General features: G+C 37.5%; 1 protein-coding gene across 5 annotated transcripts; it reads left to right on the top strand.

Annotated features, from left to right (window-relative positions):
• The first annotated feature begins 261 nt into the window (after positions 1-261).
• On the top strand, positions 262-24,933 carry ABHD18 (abhydrolase domain containing 18). 5 transcript variants are annotated; one of them, XM_076337242.1, is made up of 15 exons: positions 262-314; positions 2,661-2,951; positions 3,417-3,561; positions 4,395-4,503; positions 7,836-7,920; positions 9,037-9,137; positions 10,871-10,949; positions 11,039-11,125; positions 11,909-11,934; positions 14,256-14,394; positions 16,465-16,554; positions 17,274-17,375; positions 18,670-19,048; positions 20,935-21,097; positions 22,131-24,933. In XM_076337242.1, the coding sequence occupies exons 4-15, from the start codon at positions 4,412-4,414 to the stop codon at positions 22,180-22,182; spliced, it is 1,395 nt and encodes a 464-aa protein (XP_076193357.1). In that variant the 5' UTR covers positions 262-314; positions 2,661-2,951; positions 3,417-3,561; positions 4,395-4,411; the 3' UTR covers positions 22,183-24,933. The 5 variants fall into 5 exon arrangements, with proteins under 5 accessions (XP_076193357.1, XP_076193358.1, XP_076193359.1 ...); XM_076337243.1 differs by lacking the exon at positions 2,661-2,951; XM_076337244.1 differs by lacking the exons at positions 262-314; positions 2,661-2,951 and adding an exon at positions 668-772.

The raw sequence follows: 24,933 nt of genomic DNA, 5'->3' as shown, positions 1-24,933 counted from the left end.
GCGCGCCGCCCCCGCGCCTCCGCCGCTGGTGGGCGCTGCCGGCCGGGCGCGAGGGCCGGGGTCGCCGCCAACGGCCGCGGAGTCGGCCGAGCGCGAGACACGGCGGGCGGGGCGGGGAAGGGGCGGTGAGCGCTGGTCACGTGCATGGGGCGGGGCCAGCGGCCTCCCGCGCGTCTCCGCCGAGCGCCTGCGTACGTGGGCCCGCCCGCGCGTGAGGCCGGCCCCGCCCTTTTCCCTCCTCCCCCCCCTCCCCCCCCCCCCGCCTTCCCGCCCGCCCATGTGGTGCCCCAGCACCGGCAGCGCCGGGCCGTCGGGTGAGTGACCTTCGCGGGGTGGACGGGAGGAGACGGGAAGGAGCGGCCGCCTGCCCGCCCGCCAGCCAACCCACCCGGGGAGTGGCGGTTGGTCTCTGTGCGGCCCTCCGCTGAGGGCGAGGAGGAGCTGTGCCCCGCTGGGGCTCTTCCCTCTCGGCTGTGCCCAGCCCCGGAGGGCGCTGTGAGCACGTCCCCGCCGCCGGCTGAGGCGGCTTCGCCCCGCGGCGGGCTACCGACCCCTGTCCTGGCGCGGAGGGACGGGCTCGATGTCCGGCGGGCCGCCGGGGGCCGAGGGAGCGCGGGCGTCCGTGTCCCCGCCGCGCCTCGGAGCGTTAACGGGTCGTTGAGCGGCTCCCGCCTCCCCCTGCCCCTTCCCGCGGCCGCTCAGGGGAGCGCCCAGGTCCCGCTCGGGGCGGGCCGTGGGCCCGGCGGCCTGAGTGGGTTTCCGCAAGCCGCCGGTGAGATTTGGGAGGGGGGGCACCTGCAGCTTCTGGGGTCGGCAGGGCACCGTCTGTTGAGCCCTGCACTTCGGGCCAGTAAACGTTCGGGTTAGGCTTCCCATCCGCGGATAACCAGATACGGGGCGAGCGGAGGAAAGGCAGGTAGGCAGCGGCAGGGAGCTGCTCGGCGGTCGGTGTGACGCTTCTGGCTTAGGCCCCTTTGTTTATCCGCAGGCTCCTCTGTATCCCATCGTGTGAAATTGTTGTGGGGCTTGTTTCTGACTCGTCGCCGTGACTTTTTTGTGATTTTTCTTTTTTTTTTAAGCAATCTTCTATTGGAAGGAAAAGAAAAAAAAAAAAGCATGACCTGACTTAATTGGAAGAAAGATTTTTTTTTTTAAAAGTAATAGGGCAGGGAAGTTAAGGACTCAGCCTTCTAAAATAGCTATACCTTCTTGGCTTTTTCAGGTTGACTTCTTGGTGGGAGCTGTTTCATATTCATGTATAGAAGCAGTAGTCTGGGCCTTTAATAAAAGTCTTTATGTACTTTCCAGTGGTGGTGTTCTTGTAGCTGAAGCTGCATGCACTGGATAAAAAGGAAGAGCTGACCTTTTATGTGTTGGATTTTGGATGAATTTTTGTGTCTGTTTCTATGAAATAGGTGTACACACCAAAAACTTGCAGTTAATATGCCGTATGAGGGTTCTGGAAGCAAAGAAAAACACTCTTCCTAGAGCAAGAGCCTAGTTATAATTTATCGCTAGGTTTCCTTGTTGTCTTCTCTGGAAAATACTATTTTAGAATGTAGGGGTTTTTTTAGTGGATCACTTCTTAATGTGCCTTTGTATCTTACAATTTCTATTCACAACTTACAATTATGTAAAGCTTACCATGTTAGCAATATACTCATTGAATATTCATAACACAGGTACCATTTCTTGGGCTACAGAACTATGCAGCATCTTTATCAGGTCACTGCTTCCAGCTGACCTGTCTTACAAAGGGATCATGACGTGACACGTGTGGTATCAAGTGGTGGAAATCCAGTCGCATTCCAAAACAAGCTCTGCTGATTCTTTTCTCAAGTTCAAACTCTCACTGCTAAAACACACTCTTTACTTCTACTGCGAAGCTATAGAACTTCAGCCTCCAACAGCTGGATTCGCCTTTTCTGATAGTAAAAGTATTTGTAATTGCCTTTCCATGTAGACATTGATGGGCAGTGACTGAAGCATGTCCTACCCTTTTGTTACTAAGATAAACAAAATGGGAGGATGACGCCTATTTTATCTCAGTAATATTTCTGAGTTCTATATAACATACTTCAAGTACTTGGCATATTTCTTTTGTTTTAGTGTTTCCTGTACTCTTTCCAGTAGTGGTTTAATCTTGAATCTGATTAATTGAAATATCCTGAATTACTTTAGAGTCTTTATTCAATCAATGAAATAGAAGACAGGATGGGACAACCCTTTCACCTCAATCAATGTTGCATTTAAATATAATGTACTTGTCTAGAAACTTGTCTTGGCATTCCCTTGGTGCAAGAGAGAGAGGTCATCAGGCCAGCCTTTGAACTCACAGCAAAATCAACATCTTCGTGTTTTCTCTATTTGGCTTTTATTTTGGAGAGGTTTAAAAAAAAAAAAAAAAAAAAAAACAAAACAAAAAAAACAACCAAACAAAACATGCAAGGCTGCTTTGTTAAGCATCAGAACATTCATTACAATTTCTTTTCACGATTACCGGTAAGCAATGTACTGATAGAACTGCAAATCTATTTTTAGTATATTTTTGACAGCATAGATTTACGATTTTGTGTACTCCCTCTGAACTGTCTTCCCAGACCCATAGAGGGTTCACTCAGTATTGCTGTCCCTGTCTCCACCACCCGGTTCTCTTCTAGCACGAGGAAAATACGAAACTGTCCACCTGCTCCAAAAAGCAGAGGAGGGACCTTGCAGAGGCTTGCAAACATTTCCCATCTGACACCCCAACAGCATGTGAGGTCAATGGATATCTCCAGAGTGGGCAAGGAAAAAGATTGTATTGAGGCTGTGATTCTATTAGACCAAGCAGATATGGATCAGAATAAGAAGATTACACAGTCAGCTGTTCAGGACTGGTGGAGTAGGAACTAACGTTTTCTACAGTGTTAAAATAGAAGGTCCCCACTTTGACTTTCTGGTCATTTCAGGTATTTATTTCTGCCCTGTGATGACTGAATGTAGAACCATTGTGGCTTTCTAGGATGCTTGTTCTAGTATTCGAGTACCTTAAGTAGTCTATAATTTCTATTTTGATAGTAACTTGCTCTAGGTGTTAAAGCATTTTTCTTTTTTCTGTATATTGATTCTTAAGTATTGGCTTTTTAGAAGTGCAAAGGAATGTATTCATTAATCTGACCAGAATTTTAACTTGTTATATTCAGACAAGTTTATTTTAAGAATGACTGTATTAAAGTGTGGCAGAATAAATGAACTTTGGTTTAAAATGAAAGGAAAAAAAAAAAAACCCAAAAACCATTAATTAAGTTACACTATTTTGGAGTGTGATGAAGTTATTTAGATCATTTAGTATGGAGGGATCTGGAAATACTAGAGAATAGTTGAAGGTAACTTACTAACCAAGTCTTTGATTATTAAATCTGTTGTGTTCTTAGGTGTACACAGATCCTGGACCTTTTTTTTTTTTTTTTTAATTGAATAACCTGTATCCTGCTGACCAAGAAACCAGATTTGAGCTTTCTTTTTTTTTTCCTTCCTTCCTCACTGGAAGAGCACAGTAGTGGCTCCCTGTTCACTTCAGTAAGTATTGTTTTGAAAACAACACTCAGCTTGCCTAAAATGTTGTTGGCTTTAGCTATATTTGAGCTAGTGTATTTGCTGAAAGAGAAATGATACTAGTAAGGATTTTGATGGCATGTTTTCTTCACTGAAGGGAGTGGGAGCATCATTTTCAAAACCGTAAGAAATGAATTGGCAAAAATTGGAAAGGAATGGATAAAATAAGGGTTAGGATATATGTTTAAGACACCAATGAAGACAAATTTACAAAAATAAGCTTTCTCTGCCTCAGTGACTGGAGCTACTTTTTTTTTCTTTCTTTTTTATAAACAAATAATTATGTAGCTAGAGATCTAGTCTTCTAGTTGTTTAAAACCAAATATTATTTCAAGCTTCCATTCTGAGATGTGTCTATGAAAGCCCACGTTGACTGAAAAGTTTTTGCCATCATAGCTGTATTGACAGGACAGATCAATGCTGCTCTTTGTTTTATTGGTTCAAGTAAAATACAGTTAGGACTGGTTGAAGATGTAGTTCTTGTGACCTTATGTGCCTCTTTAGTTGGCTTGTCATCAATTATGTAATAAATTTCTGGTTATATTAGGAATGTTAAATTCCTACTCCTAAATTCCATTTTCCTAAAAAAGCTAGAGTTTGTATTAACTGCCTTTGTATTTTGTTTAAAATGAAAAGAATTGACCTGAATCTCTAGGTTAACTTTCTTGGAATAAAATTATATGGCTTTTCATTAATGCAGATACCAGAATAGGAACCTACTTTGTTTTACAATCAATGAACTTGCCACTCAAGTTAACCCCTTTAACTGCCTTGTTTTTACCTGTTCTTTTTTCTAGATGTCAGTTTGCTGCTAATGGGTGTAAGTAAATTAGATGTCTTGTACAGAAAGCTTCTCCTCACTAAACTTTTCATCAGAGGATGGGGAAAGCCAGAGGATCTGAAAAGGTGACTTGTTAAAAAATAACAGCATAAACAGTACTTTATATTAAAAGAAAAAAACAACCCTTGAAGTACCAACAATTGTTACTATCCTGTATTTAAAAAAGAAAAAAAAAAGTGTTAAAGTTTGTTTTGTTCAGGAAATCTTGTGTTTCCATACCAAGGGAGGAACTGGATTTAAAAGAAGTCTTAAAGGGATTTGCTAAATGTTTGTGTTTAAAGAGACTCTTCTTGAGAGAATGTGTATGTGTCCAGTTACACTTTTCACTTATGCATGTATGATAACATACTTCAGCACATACTCTGAAAGTGTTTTCTAAAAACAAAATTTGCTGAATTTTTACAGAGGAATTGTTCTGTTTAACATTAAAGAGGATCTTGCTAGCTTTCTGTGACTTCTTAATAATAATGAGCTTTAAAAGTGTAAGATGTAATCAGAAGTTTCTCTCGTAGCCCAAAGTAGTAAACTCATTCTTTTTAGCTGTCTTGAAAATAAGAAAAAAATGGAAGTACCTCTTAGTTTTTAAATATTTGCCAATTTTTATTAGTTATTATTAAGAGTAACACCTGGAAGTTGAGCACTTAAATTTCTGAAGTTTAAAAATTAAGTGACTGAATATATATATTCTGCATCGTGTAGTATTTAAATAGGAAATTATAAATCTGCATTTAATAAGCTAATTCTTATGTATTTGAAAATCAATAAAGAAAATTTTAAAAAATACTGAAATAAAATTTTGTTCACTGTGGATAGCAGTGGAGTTATGTGGGGGGTTGTTTTTTGTTTTTAAGTCCAAGTGAAACATCTCATCTTGAAATGGCACTTGGATTGCTTTGTATGTCTGTCTTCAGTTGATTTTTCTCTTAAGTAGCAGACTTCCCTGCAAAATGAGAATGTTGGATTTTTAAAATGTTTAGTTTATTCTGTTGGAATAAGCAAAAAATGTGTTTTGTTTTGATTGCAGCTTTTCTGTATTCCGTTACGTGTGTGTGTATCTGAAATGGGACATTTTAATGTTATCAAAACCCTCTCCTAAAAACTTTCAGGTTCTTGGTGAGACATGATGAAGTTTCACTCCCCCATCCCCATCTCCCCCCAACACAACTGCTATCTATATAGGGGAACTTCTGACTAATTCTACGGTTAGCTATTGCGATACGAGGCAAGGCTTTTCTCTTGCATGGGGTCTATAGGGGTAATCACACTAATGTCGAACAGCAATAAAGAAGCATTGCTGGTAGTAATAATGGTATTGGCTATGGCTCTTCCTTTTTCTTAGTGGGGAAAAAACCTCTCACATAAGATCAAAAGCTGTGGTGGAAACAATGAGGCAGGCTTGCTGGTCTGAAAAGTGGAAGAAGAATTTGTTCTATGTATTGCCCCTGAATGGGAAGAAGATGAGCTGTTCCCCAGCAGCCTGGCTTCACCTGGATGAAGAAGGAAGAATACCACCTCCTCCTGACTCTGCACACTGGCTAGTGGGAGGAGGGAGTACCACTCCCTAGTATGTGAGCCCTATTGTGCCAGAAACAGTGTCAGCCTTGTCTTTTTTTTTTTTTTTTTTTTTTTTTTTTTTTTTTTTTTTTAGAAACTGATCACTGTGAAGCTCCATTAGAAGAAATGACTAAATTTCTTATACTTCAAGCATTAACTGAGATTCACTGATATTACAGACTACCCTGCCTAGATGTAATCTGAAGTTTTATGTGCACACCCTTGATGTGATGACTGTTGATATCCCAATACTTTATCCTCAACTCATTAGCGAGAGTTGAAATTCCTCAACACATGCAAGATTTAGCCTTCGGTATCCTTCTCACTACAGAGGAAATACATAAATGCAGTATTTTTAGAGGATTTAGTATCAAGCAAAACATCTCTTCATTTAGCTTACCCTCCACAGTCACGTCTCATACCTTTACTCTTGTTTTCTCAGAAATACTTAATGCACTTGCTGTTCTGTATAAGAAAAGCAAAGGCTATATAGTAGAGCTATTTTTGATATGGTGGTAAACTGGATTTTCTTTCTGTCCGATTGGTTTGGTTTTCTGTGGTGTTGGGAAGGTGGACAGATCATTCCTGTTACACTGTTCTGTACTTTCCACCCAAATCTGATGTTTTAGTTGGTCAGCTAACATTGTTGTGTGTATTTACAACCATAAGAATGAGCAAGTTATTCTTAGCATAGAGTATTTAAGGTTGCAGGGCCAACTTGAGGGCATCTAGTCCAAATCCCTATTCAAAACAAAGCTAACTTCTTAGTTGATTCAAGTCACTTGGCACCTCATCCATTTGAGTTTTGAAAGTCCCTTGAGGGTGGAGATTATTCATAGTTCCCCTGGGCAATCTTTTCCGGTGCTTAACCACTATCGCTGTGAAAAAAAATCTTTCACTGTGTTCCAGTAGGAATTTCTTATGTTGCAACACACAACCATTGCCTCTTGTCCTCTCACTGTATACTTCCGAGAAGAGTCTTCTTTCATTTTCTCTGTAAGACTCTGCAGCCCATTTAGGTAGCAGAAGAAAGCAACTAGATTTGCCCCCTAGCCTTCTGTTCCCCAGGCAATGCAAACCCCGTTCCCTTGACCTGCTGGCTGCCCTCTTGCTAAATGCAGAGGGTATGCCATTGGTCCTCCTAGCTGCAAGGATGTGTTGCTAACTCATGTTCAGTTTGCTGTCCACCAGAAACCCCATGCCTTTTCCTGTAGAGCTGCTACCTAGCTGGGAAGTTCCCAGCCTGGATTGTTGCATGGGGCTATTCTGTCCTAGGTGCAAGATTTTCCAGTTTTATTGTTGAGCTTTAGGATGTTTGTTGACCTGTTCCTCCAGCTTATCCAGGTCTCTCTGAATGCTAGCCCTACCTTCTGGCTATCAACCTTACCCTCCAGTTTGTGTCATTCATGAACTTCCCTAAGTGTTTCCAGCTAGACTTCAGATCATTGACAACCACACTTTGATGCTGGTGGTCCAGCCTGTTTTTCACCCATTCAGTCTGTATTGCCCCAATGTGGCTACAAGGATGTGTAAGTGTAGGAGGTTGCTATGTCTTAATTGGGCCCTGAAAAATTACATAAGTTTTCAACATATCAGGTGTAAAATACTATTTAAGAGCTGTGCAACCGCAAGCTATGTACCTGAGCCTTTTTTTTTTTAACTTAAAAACATTCTTATATACCTACCCTATGGTAGCCTGATTAATCTGTAAATGCAAAGCTGGCTTCATAACTTTGTTTTCTTTGTGGCTTACTTTAGCTCCTGAAATTTTTTTTTTTATATCTATCTTCTCTTTTTTTTTAGATTAAAAGTTGAATCTTCTCTACTTGTTTCCTTTCAACAGAATATTTGAATTCAGAAAGATTATTGGAAACAGGGAAAAATGCCAGACGCTGGTTTCGAAAGATTACCCAGTGTTCATTGACAAGGTACTTAAAAGCAAGAGATGATGCAGTTTAACTAAATTTATTTTTCTGATGGTGAAATCAACTTAGTACTTACCAGGCTGCTTTTCTAGGACAGAAGAATTGAATCTTGGTGTCATGTCAATCTACGTTTTCCTGATGTCTGATGTTACCACAGCATGACTTGCTTCTGGGATTGGCAACTGGGGACTTGAGTTAGGGAGTACATAGAGACAGGGTGGTGAACGCACCTCTGACAATATTCAGTTAGCTTTTGCTGTTTACCAGTTTTCTAACAGGAGGTATTAACTGACCTCACTGGTGTTTCTGGTTGCTCTGTATCAGGAAAAGGACATTAGAATTTATTTGTGAGGGAAGAGGAAGTGAGGCTGCAGAAGCAAAAGAAATCAGTGTAGTGTGAGTTCTCAAATGCTCTTGATTGGAAAAAGGAGGCTCTGTGCTTCCAAGTGAGGTGTGCAGATAGAAGTAATCATTGCCCTGAAGATTTTTCAATCTAGACAGTGTGAATAGGGGGTCAGAAATGAAGAGTAGTTCTAAAGTCAAATAAATGCACTGGTGGTGAATGCTGTGGCAAGCTAAATAATGTTTGCTGTTTTGAATTTTTTTTTTTAATTGAGCTGCTGTGGATAGAATTAGGAGGCAATGGCAAAAACGTGAAATGGGTTGGAAGGTGAAATGGGAAATGTGAAATGGGAAAATGAGCAGTCACATTGGCTACTAGCAGAGAATGGAAGAAAACAGAGAATAAAGTGGTGGCTGCACAGATACTGTTTTATTTTTTCCCCAGTAATACAATAATTGATGGGGTGGGATGTCAGATCTTAAAGCTCAAAAAATGCTCGAAACTTAGTATGTGTTGTGGAAGTTATTTAAAATGGGACAGCATTACACTTTATTCCTTGATTCCTTTAATAGGTCATTTAATAAAAGCAAAGTTTGAAACAAATGTTTTGACTGTGTTGACAACGTGTATCCCTATATTTGAAATAGACCTCAGCTTTGGGGCTTTTTAAGTACATTTTTATCCCATAACAAATTCTTCTACTTTAAGAGATTGGCTTTCAGAGCAAGCTAAACACTGATACGAAATACACTGCTATCATCCCATTCTCTCTGTAGGTTGAGGAGCAATCCGACTGTAAAATCCTTGAGGGGCACTTCATTTCCCCGTTGGCTCATTATGTCCCAGGTATCCTGCCAGTCGAATCTCTTGTAGCAAGGTAAGAGAAACCAAGTGGTATTTCCTTTCTGAAACTGGTACTGCAGAGAAATAAGAATGGTCTATAAGTAGTTTTATTGTGAAGCTAATTTATTGTAACACAAATTATCTATGAAATATTTCAAACTTTTTTGTACTAATATGTTGAAGTAGATTTTGATCTCAAAAGTTAAAATAAATCTTATTCATGTGATAGTTTAATCTGTGTATAAATAAAAAAAAAAAGTCCCCTAGCAAAGTATGTCCTTTGCTAGGGGACTTTTTTTTTTTTTTTTTGAGTGTAGAAATCATATTCCACAAAGCTATGGAATACCCTGGGGTTTTTAAAATTTTTTTTTTTTTTCCAAATGAGCAGGATGCTGGAAATGAAGGATACTATAGCCAGGACAGTAGTTGTTTGTTTTATGCATAGCAGGAGAAGCTGTTTATATGAAAGAAGCATGTTACATTGTATTTGAAGGAACCATTTCAGCCTTCCATTTACATTGAATACAAAAATATTGTGTGTGTACTGAAGTAGTGAGTTCATTTAATTGCAGCAAGAGAATCTGGTGCCTTTCTTACTTGGCAAGCCAAAAAAAAAAGCATCCCCACAAAAAGCTGGATGATCCCTAAGAGTCAGAACATACCTAATGGCATTTTTGCTGGTTTCACACTAACGCTGCTTTGCAGTTGAGTGGGTTTGGAAAGGGAGCATAATTTCTGTTTGCTTTTAGTTTTGAGCTAAACTTTCATGATGGAATTGTTTTTCCAAGCCTTGTTTAATAACTTAAAAATTAAACATAGAAGTTTGTCAGCTCAAGTTGATACTGGCATTGTCAATTTTATCAATATTACTGGGTGGTAATGTAACACTAAGGAATGTCAGAAAAAGTTTGATAGTCAAAATACCAGTTCTTTTCCATCTCTCCATTGGTTAGAGAAAGAAACTGTCTCTTAACATTATTGGACTAATTAGTACCATACTAGAAAATATGGTATACTGATTGTTTCCTTATCTATGTTCTCTTACAGTTTGTAACCAAGTTATGCTAATTGTTACATTGGACAGTATTGTTACAGTTTTGGAATGCCCTATAAATTTCCTTTAGGATCTTTGTGCATTGTGTGAATATTTTTTTCCTGAAGTGTAACACTGTTGTAGGTAACAGTGCTCCATCTTGTGGGGAAAATACTAGTGGCTCAGAAGTGATTTTTTTTTCCCACTAGTTAGACAGTAAATAACTTGAGTAGCAGCAGAAGACATTAAGTGATTGACGTTGGATGTATAGAATAGTTTCATGGTTTGTATGTTGGATTTTTGATTTTTTGTTTTAAAATTTAAATATATTGCTCATCTTAATCTCCAGTTTCAGCTGTTGTGCCCCCAGGAGAAAAACAGCAATGCTGCCTAGGAGAGCTAATCATACTTGTTTAGGCTGCTCTTCATCTGAAGTTCCATTTCTCCACTCTGCAAAATTTAAATTGTGATGATGAGGTAGTGGTCTTTTTTAGGAACATGATCTTTCAGCTTGGCTCCTTTTCTTGTTTGGCATTTATTCTGTCCTACTTTCGGATTCCTTTCTTTGCTGGATGTGTTTATGAAAAATTGCATTGCTGAATCGCTGGCAGTTTGCCTGCATGGGTTACGAAAATACTTTATTCTGTCTTTTTTTTTTTTTTAGATTAATTTCACTGGCACAGCTTGTAAATAGATATACTTACTTAGCTAAAATAGGTGTTTGTTTCTCATAGATTTCAGTTCATCATACCCAGAAGATGGAATAGCAAGCACAGACCTGTGTGCATTCATTTAGCAGGCACTGGAGATCATGTGAGTATGTAAAATGTAAAATTGATTGTTATCGAGAAATTAAATAATCAGATTTTATCTTAACATATGTTTGTACATCTTATCTTTAGCACTTCTGGAGGAGACGCACATTAATGGCACGCCCAATGATTAAAGAGGCCTGTATGGCTTCCCTATTGCTAGAAAATCCTTATTATATCCTTTTGTGGAAAGCACGACAGTAATTCTTAACGTTCTCTCCAGAAGGTAGAAGCCTTATCACACTGGTATAATATCTACTTTGTGGATCAATTTCCAGTGGATTTTTCAGTGGAGAGAAGCAAAGAGCAAAGTATGACCATTGCATGAAACAGAATGTGGAACACAGTTAATATAATATGCTACTTTTACACCAAGTATTGCTTTTCTGATTTTTTTTGAAAATGTCTTCTACAGCTTCTTACTGTAGTCATTAGAGTAGAAGTTCTGATATGAAGCTGTGTACTGATCAAAGTACCGATATGATTCCTTTAGCCATGACAGAGTGAAAACTATGCGTTCATTCTACATCATACTGTGTGGCTTCTGGATGTATTAATGACAGAAAAGAAAGTTGCCTCTCCTGCCTTCCCTTCTCAAATGCAACCCTTTGGTACCTCAGGTACTTTTGAGAAATTTACTGCTACCATTTAAGATTTGTTTTTAAAAAAAAACCACCTAAGTTCTGTCCTGTCATCAACTCATCAGTAACTTCTATAACACTGTTATTCTGTTTTATTAAATAGGATCTCTGGTTACGCTTTTTTCCTACTCATATGCCTGACAAAAGTAAAATCTTACGTTGCAAACTACATCATCAAACTACATTTAACTTGATTTAGTTCCAGTTAAACATTTGGAATTTAATGTATGTGATTTGTTTTATTTTACTTTATTTTTTGTTTCAATACCCAGTTTTTATATAGAAATTTTTTACTTTCTTTAACTTGAGTCTTCTACATGGCTGTAGAAAACCTAAGGATCAATTGTAAGTATTACCATTACATTCATGGCTACTGTCTTTTTGAAATACCACTTTTTTTTTTTTTCTCAAGAAGCTCAAAGTAGTATAAACTTTGATAACTTATTAAGGGAAAAAAAAATCCCAAGCATGGACCACTTGTAACCTGCTATTGTGAAATTGTGTACCCTTTGCTAGACTGCTTTGTCATTTTTTGTGTTAAGAGATCACAGCGATTGGGAAAGTTTGCACAAGATGAAGTTGCAGTATAGAGTGAGGTGCAAGCAAGCTGTGTGAATGCAAGCGAGTACCAGTTTATTTTCCTGATTCACAGCTGTGCATGTACAAATGCTGCAATTATATTTCAGTCAACTGTGAATAATCTTTGGTCAGATAGTGTATTTTCCTGTTATAATTGCGAAGATTTTGCTTTTCCAAGATACTTTAAGGATTTACAGTCAGACCTGTAAATAAATCTGGTGTTGCTTGTTTGTTAGTGAGTGGAAACTATGCAATATTCAGTAATTTACAGGATTTCCTCCCTCAGTCAGTTTCTTAAATGTGAATTTAGAAGCCTAATTAGATGGTCCTGGTTTTTTGCTTTTCACATTTTCCGAACCACTGGAGTATAAACAGAATTCAACAAGGTATGCGTCTGAGGCAAAGGTGTGGTTTTAGTCTACCAATATTTCTTAAAGTCCAAATATGAGTTGGTGTTTTAATCCTTTTTAATCCTAACTTGGAGATTTAACATGAGTAGAAGACGCATAGAAGGTGATTTATTTTTAAACCTGTCCTTTCTATTAGGACTTCCCCAGGAGCACTGTCTCACACTACAGCATTTTAGATTTTCTAGATTTTATTTAGATTTCAGCATTTGGATTTCCTAAATCCAAAAGCTTAAAAAAATTACTTTTAAGGAGAAAATTTTAATTAAAAAATAGTTTCTAGGTTTTTTTTTCAAAGCAGATGCTGAATTTATTTTGACATAGAACATTCTTTTTTAAAGAAAGTTAATTACGTTTACTGACTAAGATGATTGTTGTAAAATTGCTTCTTTGATAGGAAAACTGCTTAAACATATATATATATATTTATTATCGCATTTAGAAGTGTAAGATTACAGGAAAGTGACAGGAGAGAGTGTGTGCTGGAATACATCCATTGGTGGTTTTTTTTTCCCACTGTTGCAGGCAATAAAGGATCTGTTGCAGAGGAATAAATTAAAGATTTTGGCAAGGGTGTTTCTAACTCCGTTCTCAGTTGTCTAGCTTGACTGCTTAGTATATGCCTGATGTAGAGAAGGATTCTTTGAAAGGGGAGTGCGCAGTCTAATACCCCAAGCAGTAGTTGTCACTCTTCGATACAAGGTTACAAACCAGCCGCAGTGGTTTTAGTTAAACTTGCTAGTAACAGTGTTTAATAAATATAGCAGCTGGAGAGGGCTGAGGAATCTCATAACAAAGCTGTAGGAAAGAATTACATTAGCCTATAAATACTGGTCTGCAGCAGCTACGTTCATTTCTCCTGTGGCTTGCACAGTAAGCTTCATCCTTGTGCTTCAGTGTCTCAAATGTGATTGTACGCTGGCAGAAGAGGCCAGTAGCCTTTTGTAACCTGACTGTGTGATACTGAAAATACACGGTCCCCCTCCCCAAATTAGAGGTGTATTAATTGCTCTGTAAAATACTTTTTTTTTTTCCCCCCCACTTTTTAGAGTCCCTCTGAAGGTTCAGCTGAATAGCTTTGTACATTTGTTTCTTCTGTGTTTTAATGCTTTGCAGTACACGACATGAATTTCTCAGTACCGTGACAAACTTCCCACTTTACAATTTCAGTCTTACAGTGACACTGATGAGTGCTTCCAAAGCTGACATACTGATTGCTCTTCAAATGTTGTGTGCAATTTTTCAATGATGTAAAACAGGTAAATAAGAAAAAAAAAAAAAAAGAAAAAAGGATTGTTTCTGCAAATGAGATAGTGTATGTCTAGGACTGTATCACTTTGATTCTATTTCTAAAAGATCCGTTATAACTTTACAGGACACAAGATTACTACTAATGAGATTCTAATGTTGGTAATATCTGTTTCTAGAAGACCAGGCTGTCAGTGATATTACATTAGAAGCTTAGCAGGTGTCTATTTCTAGTCCTCATTTAGATGAAAAAGTACAAGTGCCAGAGAATCTGGACTTGCTTTTTCTCCTGTTGAATCAACAGGAGTTCAGCTCCAAAATTCTCTGGGATTGTGATCAGGCTTTTTATGAAAGTATGTATAGAATGATGAGAACTGTCAAAGTCTAATCTTAGAAAATAAATCCTATATTTTCCTTTTCTGGGGAGAAAAGACGGTCATGTTTAAAAAATGTCTCGGACCTGTTTGTGATGGGAGGAGCTCTTGTTCTAGAATCGGCAGCTCTTTTGCACTGGCTTGAGAGAGAAGGCTATGGACCGCTAGGGATGACTGGAATATCCATGGGAGGACATGTAAGCTTTTATATTTCCTGTTCAGTAATTTTTGGTTTAACTTCTCATTTGATCATTTAGCATATGGAAATAATTTGTTTTATAGTGTTCCTCTCAGAATTACTTTAAAATAAACATTTAGAGTTTTTTGCCAACAAATTGTTGGCAATTCTCATGTTCTGTGGTGCTGAATTAGTATAATCCTCAATAAGTACTGACAAACCATAGAGCCCTTTGTCAGCCATCTCCTGACAGGCTTAATAAGAATATAAGCTTCTCACATAATTATGTTTTTTTTCCGCAAGGGGGGTGGGGGAAGAAATGTTTTCTGAAAGAAGGCCTGTACCGATCAACTGCTGGTTCTCCCTCTTTTCCTCCATTCTTCTTTCTTAAACTTTTGTGTTTGAATGCATTATGTGAAATGCCTCCTCTTTGTAGGCATGTTGTAATTGAGGTGACTTTTGGTGTCAGTTCTGTTCTTAACTCATCTTTTTTTCCCCAATCATTGGTATCGATTGGAGATTTCTGTGGTGAGGTGGATAACATTTTGTGTATGACACTGTGCATATTCAAACTAAAACAGAAATGTATTAGTAAGATGCTTGAAAGACTAGCACACAGTTAAAATATTACTGCTTGTAATATACAGATACCCACTGGTATCTCTACAGATAACCATTGGTCTGTGAGACCTAGGTGCAAAGCTTATTAAAACAACATACCTCTGTTTTGCTGATCGTTGTTTGTTTGTTGTTAGGAGCTAAGTAAATAATGTTGGTAATGGTAGTGTCTACTGAAAGGAAAATAGTTTTCCCCCAAAGCAGAATTTTATGACTCTAAATGTTGTAAACGTACAAAGCACCTTTGATTTACATAAACATCACCCTGCTGGAACAACAACTTTTGTGTTAAACATGTCTCCCCTGTCTTATTTGTAAGTTGGATTGGAATTCTCAAGCTGCTATATGCACCACTAACTGTGCAGGACACTTCAAATGCTGTGCAAATGCTATGGGAATAACTGAGTACTGTATCCTATACCAATGGTCGTATACAGCATGGGTATAGAAGGAGGCAAGATCTGAGAGAGTGAGTTTGGAAACTCCTTTGAAATTTTTTTTCTTAGTCCAGGAAGATACATTTTTGGCTAGTCCTGACTTACTTACAGGACTTCAGGTACAATTTAAAACCAGGGAAATAAATCATATTTGACGTTGATCATCTATAGAATATGTTTTACAATGGAAGGTAGGTAGCATTAATTTAGTTCTACTGATGGGGAGATCTGGAACTAAGAAGAAAGAAGTCAGACTTTCTGGCTATCAGAACATAGATATGTGGTGTTCTTGTAGCTTTTTATAAATAAAAAATAGTTAGAATAGAATTACAGTTCAGTTGTATAAATCCATTTATTAGAACATCTGGCACAGACATGGGGTATTTTGTATTAAGGCGTTTATGCTGTAGTTCAGTTTAGAGCAATAAAATAAAACTTGTCAAGAACATACCATATAGGGAAGTTCTGTACGTTGAGCTTCTTTGCTCTGTTTTTTTCTGGGATAAACAGAATATTCACAAAAATGTGTTCTGAGTACTGATGTAAAAGTAATAATTTAAACTTTAAAGGACAGAAAAAGAGTCCACTTAACATGCTGAATTACTTCTCCACATTTTGTTTCCAGTATACAAATTTAAAAAGTATAGCATGTTAAGTAGTCCTTGTCATGGATTGCCTTCATTTTGCCTTGAAATAAGCTTGCAAGAGCTTGTTGAAAAGGCTTTATAGATGTTTTTGATGGTTTTAAACAACGAAAAGGTCAGAATAAATATTTCATTGGGAATTCTTATAACAAAAACCCATTCAGCCTTGAAATTAGTCCTATCCAGAGCAATGTTTGTTGTTAGGGAGATCACTGAAGAAGAGGCTGTGTCTTCTAAATAGGTGAAAGTATATCCAGCTGCCACAGTCCTTAACTGCTTGGGCACTGCGTATTTGTTTGATACTGTATAAACAAATTGAAGGTGAGAGAGTTCTTTTTACCATATTATGAATTCAATATTAAGATATGTAATAAGTGCCTTTGATTCTAGATGGCTTCACTGGCAGTGACAAACTGGCCTAAGCCATTGCCATTGATTCCGTGTCTTTCCTGGTCAACAGCTTCTGCAGTCTTTACTACGGTAATTAAGATATATTTTTGTTAATATACTAGAATGTAATCAGATATCTAAGTTAAAAGGTTTGGGTTGGCCACATTCACCTTTTCAGTTAAGGCATTCCATCCCCCTTCGGCCTCTGTTAGTGGCAAAACCCACCCTTCCTGCTCAGGATATACAACGCATGATAAGGAAGGTAGCTTTGAGCTACTTCGGTGGGTCGTGTACCAAATTAGGGGCTGGGGCTGGTTTGTGGGACAATGATTAGAGTCCTGGTCTGAATGTGGGAAGGTGAAGAAGCAAGCCATGAAAACACATTTTCTTCTGCTCAAAGCCTGGCTTAAATAGTTGGGTAATAATGCTGCTACTACCATGAGGGGTACCTGTTTTCACTACTGCTGCCGGGGTAGGTGAATGAGTAGACTGGCTTTGACACCCATCATTGGTTTAGCCCAGTCTAGATGTGTGTAAACCCTAAGTGGGACTGTTTTCTGCTTTCTTTTTTTTTCCTTTTTTTTTGTTTGTTTGTTTTTTAAAGGGAGGTGGGTTTCCATGTCCTGTGATATAATATGTGCTTATGCTTTGATTACAATAATTCTAAGGGTTATCTGGAAACCTGGGCAGAATTCCACTGGAAAAATCAAGTCACAGAGAGGAACAGATCAATTTTCTCTGTATATCATTATTTTAGAATGATCTCTGGGTTTTACTTGTGTACTGGATGCTTGTGTTTATAATCTCAGGGTGTTTTGAGCAAGGCAGTGAACTGGAGAGAGCTAGAGAAACAGTATTTTACACAAACTGTTTATGAAGAAGAAATCATTCAAATGCTTGAATACTGTGGAGTAAGTATAGTTCATTTTCCCTATGTGCTAATATTTACATGTGCAAATCTAACAAATAATGTAACTTCTTTTTGCTTCCAGTAAAAGTAGCCAATTGTTAGCTAAAATGTTTGCCTGTTGTTTTCTTTAGATAAATTCAATCTTTGAAGGAAAACCTTCTGAAAAACAGCAATTAATATTTTGGTTGTATAATGTGTGTTAAGTATAGCCCTTGCTACAAGTTTTTTTCTGTGACCACACTTAGTGTAATCTGCAACATAAAATTAATCTAATCAAAACATTGAAACTGTAGATAGTATTTCCCAGTAACTGGCTTTATAGTCTGGAAAACCAATAGCCTGGCATGTAAATATAAACCCATGATTTTTTAATATGTATCAACATTAAGCTACTTTTCTAGTTTGTTTAGAGTGCTAGGTCTCTCTGTTTCTGTGTGTGATGCTAGCCCTCCCTCAGCTTTAGACTTTTATTGCACAGGCGGTTGGGTTAAACATGAGGTAGAACTTTTGTAATTAGCTTCTTGCTCCTTACAAAATATGATTTATTGTTTGCATATTTTTTTTGCTTTCTTCTTGACTCTTCTTGACTAGGGTTGAAAGACTCTTCCCAAGGGGAATTTTGTTGCCTCATCGCTCTTTTAGATTGGAGTGATAACTTTTGGAGAATTGCTTATATGTTGCAACACTGTCTTCTAGCCAATTCTGATAATAACTTTTTTCCTAAGATTCTTTGCTTTGTGACAGTCCTTTTTCAAATATCTTACGACAGGAGAAGAGGGGCTGTGGTGGAGATAGTTACTTAGGCGCTTGCCATTTTTAAGTGAAATACACTCCAGGACGCTGATGCAGCAGACAAAATGAAAAGAAGAAACATTTCAAGATGTTCAGCTTGTGTCTTCCTAGTATTTAGAGACATTTTTAGTAGATTTTTCGGTCCTAAACCTAACATTAGACTGGGTCACATATGTTTATTGCCCAGAAATTTAAGCTTAAACAACTGCAATTATAAATTCAGAGTTTAATATAGAATTAAAAACAAACATTTGTATCATAAGCTACCATATACAAGTACTTCCTGCATTTTTTAAGCTGACAGAAACGTAGAATGAAATTATCAAGAGGTTATGATGATCAGGATTTAATTGAGTGACATTCAGGCTGCAAGTAAGTACTGTGAGCAGTGCTGTTTGTATCTTTTTTTTTCTTTTTTTAATATTGAGTTGATCTTAAAAATAAGATTAACCAACTGGTTTAAAGGAGAAACCCTTAATAAATGACCTGTTGTCTTTGTTCAGACGGATTCTTTCAAGATGGGACAAGACTTTGTTAAAAACTTCCCTGACAGCGTGGACAGTCTGGAGGATGTGGACGTGACTTCCAGAATGTTCGACCTTGATTCCTCAAACAAGACTGTATCTGAAGAAGCTGTTCACAGCTTTACCACAAATAAAAGTACTCTAAGTGCCTCATCAGAAAGACTCTTAATACAAGATGCTCCTAAAATGCAGTGCATAAATCAAACATTTTCAACCAGTAGCAATAGCAATAAAAACTTAACCAGCCCACAAGGACACAGGATAAATAAAAGAAGAAAGAGTGACACTTTACAGAGAGAATCCTTAAGGTTCATGAAAGGAGTAATGGATGAATGTACCCATGTAGGTAACTTCTCAGGTATGTATTTCTTTGGTTTAATGTGCAGTTTGGAAAACTGAATAAAATACGATGGAAGGAAAGGTATTTTCTTCATTCTCCATTGTGTAAACCTGCTGGCACCTTAGCTGAAATATGAAAATATCTCAAATGTTATTCAGTAGCATCTATTTACCACTCCATTTCCTGATTGTTTTTCTGTTTCTTCTTAATGGCCAACTAATGATAACGTGAACTAAAAATTTGCCTTTCAGTATCTTTGCTCATTTTTTCTCTGCCTTCCTGCAGCTATTTTCAGATATGAGTTAGTGCAAATTTATATTATTTAAAAGACTAAAACATCTGTGTGATGTAATTAATCTGTTAATAAGGTTTTTCAAGCAGGTTCAAGTAAATCTCATAAAGCAGAAATCTGATATTGACTTCAGATAGAAAGTAGCCTACATAGCTGAGAACCAAGCTTAAATGATACTTTTAGACAAGCGTGACCAGTAAAAATGCACAGAGGTCCTTCTGGGACAATGCGGTCTGGCGAATATAGTGTTTTCCAAGACAAGCATAGCATATAGAGGGAGCTGTAGCCCAGCGAGCCTTTAATCTGATGAACCTGGGTTTCCTGGCATCTAGGACAAATCCCTTTCAACGGCCCACTCGCAGGCAATGCAAACAAGTGATCTCTTCCTAGAGCTGACTGAAAGGGTTTTGCTAGAGTGGGGGCTTGGAATTGCTTTTGTGGCAGTCCATTCAGACAAAATGGTTCAACTGTGTGCGTGCCCACTGAGGACTCTCAACATGTCCTAGAACATACTTTGACTTCAGACAGGTTTCTGACAGATTTGTCTTTGAATGTCGAAACATTCTTGATACTGAGACCCTGTGCCACCTCATTTTTTAATTCTGGCATTCAGTACTCCACTGGTAAATGTTAAAAAAAAAAAAAAAATCCAAATATTTCTCCACTAGCGTAGATTTCTTGACTTGGACAATGTCCCAGATCACTGCTAGCCAGGGATGTTTTGTGACAAATAACGGTCAGTGCTTTCCTTAAAGCTTTAAAAGTTATTTCAGTAGACAGAAAAAAACCTGTAAACTTTATTCTAAGTACAGACATTCTTGTTTATCTAGACACTTACCCAGGTATCACTTCGCTAAAGCATTGACCTTTTTGAAACTTAAGAGGATCTGTGATCCTAATGCACTTGTCAAAGTGATGTAGTCCTTCATGTCAATTGTCTCCCAGGTCTCCTCATGCTCTGGGAGACATTGCATCCCCTGCCAGGGTATCCTTGGAGTGTGTCTAAAGAGGAGCTTCAGAAAATCTGCCCAACATTCAGATTTCATGGAAAATTGAATGGAAGACTAGAATCTATCTTAGCATTACATATCCTCTATACATGATCTAGTATATATGAAAGGAGAGGGTCTAAATTATTTCTGACACCCCATTGTCAAACATCTTGTCTGGTCACTCTTTACCACATATATTCTTTCTGAAGAGAGAACCGTTCTGTGTTCAACATAATTTTGGTGTTATTTTTCTCAACATAATTTTGTTGTTATTCCTGTTAGTAATCTGATTGGTGCAATTCTGGTTATGAGTAATAAATATATATAAGAATATGTTGGGATTTTTATGTTGTAACTAAAACATGTAGGAAACAGAAAAGAAAGTGAACATATACTGCCCTTTGTGTGACCTTTCATGTGAAAAGTTGTCTTTTTTCCTCTCCTTGAGGAAAAAAAGTATACGAAGCTTCTACTCTATTGAATTTCTGATAATTTTATTAAAGCTTAGAATAATTTTAATTTTTTTTAGAAATAGAGAGCATTTTTACAACAGAAATCTCAGCTGACATCTTTCTATTTCTTACCTTAGATGAATTCAATTTTGATTTGTTTTTCTTTAGTTCCAGTTGACCCAAGTTTAATCATAGTTGTACAAGCGAAGGAGGATGCGTATATTCCTCGAACTGGGGTGCGCAGTCTTCAAGAAATCTGGCCCGGATGTGAAATTAGGTATCTGGATGGAGGTCATGTCAGTGCCTACCTCTTCAAACAAGGACTCTTTAGGTAAGGTAAACAGGAAAGTTTAAAAATAGTTGAGAGCTTAAAACCATAGTTTTGAGACACATAATTTTTCTTCTAAAAGCAAGTCTATAATTACTCTAAAGCAACAAATACCAAATACTGCTTTGAAGAACAAGTTACCAGATCTGAAATAATTTAAAGAGAATGACAGCGTTTCCACTTCATGAGCAAAGATGAGGTGCAACATAGCTCAGATAGTTCCGTAAGCCAATGGCAAGAGAATGATCCTTCTCACTCTTGTTTTCCTATAAAAGCTTTTAGTTATTTTGTTCACTGGACACTAGAAAATATTTTTTAAGCAGTGACTGCTTATGTCATATTGCGCGGCTGTTGTCTTTTTGCAAATGTTGTCTCCTGAGAATTAAAAAAACCACACAGTTAAAGATGAGAATTAAAATATAAGCTTGACTGCAAATGAGTAGTACTTGCATGAATTCTTGCCTTAGTAATACTAGATGTTGACTTTCTGAAGATAGTAATATAAATCAGTTCTATAAATGCAGTTCCCTAGTTTTAAAAGTTAAATACTTGTGCTGTTAATTTTAAAATATAAGGAATTAGTAAGACTGTACATCCCATTTAGGAAGTCTAAGCAACAACAAAAAGGAATAGCAAGATACTGGGTCAAGGTATGCTAACCACTAGCTTATTGCTATTTAAAACTTCAGCCTTATTTTATGACAGTTGCTCAAAAATTATAAATTATGCATATGTCTCTGACCCATTTCCTGACATGTTTGAGTAGAAAACTCCTAATCCATGAATATATGCACTTGCATTAAAGTTGGTAAACAGTCCCACTCATTCCTGAAACATAAATATACTACTGGATTGAAGTGAGAGATCCTGGAAATAAGTGAAGGAGAAAAGACTACCTGATATCACATTTTTATTGAATGCTGTTTTGAAATTGTGATGATAGCTTTGTAAATATATTTGTAAATATATGGAAATACGCCACTTATATCTGCCCTTTTCCAAATTATACAAATGATCTTTTTTTTCCTTGTTTTAGACAAGCGATTTATGATGCATTTGACCGCTTTCTTCAGAAATACGCAGTTTAAAAATCTTCATAATGTATTCAGACTGATCTCACTTGTCCTTCCGCTTACTGGAACTCATATTTGGAAAACAAGCCTCTTGCAATGTTGAGTAGGTGGTCACTGACTTTGACCGTTGTAGGTAACAATTATCAAAAATGATAAAGTACCAGCATTACTTTCATTTCAACCAAATGCCATTCTGACACACTTGCTTCAGCTTTACCGGTGAAAAAACAATGGCAGCATTTGTTAGTGCATGAATGGTTCATGTACTTCATGTTTAATCACGTTGTGTATTCCTTTAATTCTGAATAAATTCTGAATTGCGTACCAGTTGAAAACAGACCAATCTAAGTATTGAAAGAATGTAAAATTTGCTGTAGGGCTAAGATGCTCTCTTGCGTTTAGTGTATTTCTAATTTGTTCCAGGCACCTTGGTTTCCTCTTGCTTCCTCATCCCCTTGCTATTCCTATTGTGTTGTACTATGGCTTTGCTGGCGCTCGGCCTCTGGTGTTTGTCACTGATTTTCTCTATTATGAATCGAAAATGAGCTATAATAGAAGGGGCAGCATCACATCTTGCAAAAAGAGACTTTCAAAATTCAATGAAGAGTGAGAGAGAGACATTTGCATTCGATGCGTCCATGAGATCTTTCTGCCACTGAATTAAACCGTGCCATTCCAGAAGAATCATGTAGCAATTCATTGATCAGTTTCACAAAACTGGAATAAGTGAAAATGGAGTGTCTAGTAACTAATTGTTTACATGCATTCAGTTGGATAACATAAACTTTTTCTTCTAGATTTTTTTTTTAGAATGCTAGAGGAAATAAAAATGTAATCATTTTTCTTTAGAAGCGGTGGCACAAAGAGTCTGATTCCAGGCGGTTAAATCAACAGCAGATTATATGGTGCTATAAAGACCTGTTGGAAATATTTCAACTGAGGTCCTTTTTAAAGTGCACTCAGCGCTGATATGCAAAATACAGTTTCACTGTATAATATTAAAAATGTATGTGAGACTAAGGGTTATCAAAACAGTTAGGTTAGCTCCTTATTTTTCAACACTGTTTTTTTAATTGGATGGAAAATAAAAAAATTAGGATTGTGGACACATTTAAGAAAATCCAAAGTCTGTTGTTTCCTCTTTTGGGATCAAAAATGCCAGCAAATTACAGTAGAATAAAAGGTTGTCATGCATCAGCTGTATATGGTATCTGTCCACATCTTACTTTGTGGTAATCTCCTGTAACGTTCTTTTGAGGCTAGTTTGCAGAGAAGGTGAAAACTGAACCACTTCAATATGAATTTTAGTACAGTAATGACCAGAGTTACACAGAAACAAACAGAAAAATCCAGCCATTTCTCGGGATATGTGACTTCTATACCTTTCAAATCAAGCACTTGGTTGATCTCCGTGGTTAGCGTAATGGTTTTTAATAGGCAGAGTATGAAGCAAACAAAGCTCAATTTATATAAATATATTCCCTTGAATTTTAGTCTGGCGGACAGGACTAGTAACTGGGAAGAAATCATGGTTCACTTGAACATCAGATAAGTTCAGGTAAAACTGAAGTGCAACAATTTGTAATAACCCAAAGTATTTAACGTACAAATTTACTGAAAATGCAAAAGAAGTTATGTTCTGTTGGAAGTTAAACTGCTTGTTTCAAGTGGTTTTTCATCATTTCTTTAGACAGTGTTGGTTTTATATATATATTGGGAGCAAGTGTGAAGTGACTAGCACATTTAAATGTAGTAAAACACTGTTGGAAGGTTTGAAATCAAATATAAGTAAGCTTACGAATTTAAAATTGAAGGCTTGAATACTATACTAAAAGATTTATGGGGTTTACGTTTTACAAGCTCATTCATCGACTAAGAGTGTTTTACAAGACCATTGTCTGCTGTTCACCAACTTTTTTAGATCTCCCATTTTAAATGTATTTGTGTGCTTTATGTCCTGTTTCTGTTGCAGCTATGAGAAAGGGAGATAACTGGTGGCAAGGGAGAGGGCTTGAATAAATGGAAGAGAGAAAAGACAGATTTTGTAAGGCGGGGAGTAAGCACCAAAAAAAATCAACTTCTCTACGCTACAAAGTATAACGTGCCAAAGTAAACATTTTGAAAGTGCACAATACTAGAAATTACACAACTGATGGGAACTTGACATCCTGAGGTTAGTGTTCTGATGATGTTACTAACAAGGTTTAACTTGCCAAAAGAGCATACTACTCACAGAAGCAGATTTATGCTAATGTAACTCCTGTTGGTGACAGTGTCTTTTGGGATAAGTAGTGAAAGACCGGTCTCTGACAGGAATGAGAAATCACACTTAGCTACATAACTAAAGTAATGTTGCCAAATCTGAAAGCCCAGTAAGCAGCATTTAAGAAATTTCTCAGGTTAGAATAACAAAAAGGAAAAATGAGCTCTGTGGTCTATTTCTGCCAGTTACCAGACACAGGAAGCTATTAGCTGGTCTGCGAAGGAGGGAATCTTGCTGTGTAAATGTTTTTAACCTTTGGAAAATTGACTTTTTAAACCAGATTTTAAGGTTAAATCCTAAGAAAGCATTATTAATAATCCATTTTGATGTTAAATGAGAATGTGATTTTAATCCAGCAATTGCATGAGAAAAATATTGGAATAAGGTTCCTGCACTAAATCCAAATAGCAGGTAAGCCTTTCTGTATGTCTTAAATTTATTGTAAAACTGACCTTGATCATTTTTTGGTTTTAATGTTTTTCAATAAAAATCCTAAAAAAACA

Source organism: Aptenodytes patagonicus, chromosome 4 (genome assembly GCF_965638725.1).
Source record: "Aptenodytes patagonicus chromosome 4, bAptPat1.pri.cur, whole genome shotgun sequence".
Lineage (NCBI taxonomy): Eukaryota > Metazoa > Chordata > Aves > Sphenisciformes > Spheniscidae > Aptenodytes > Aptenodytes patagonicus.
Note: the sequence above shows the minus strand (reverse complement) of the source record. Positions and strands in the feature narration are given on the sequence as shown.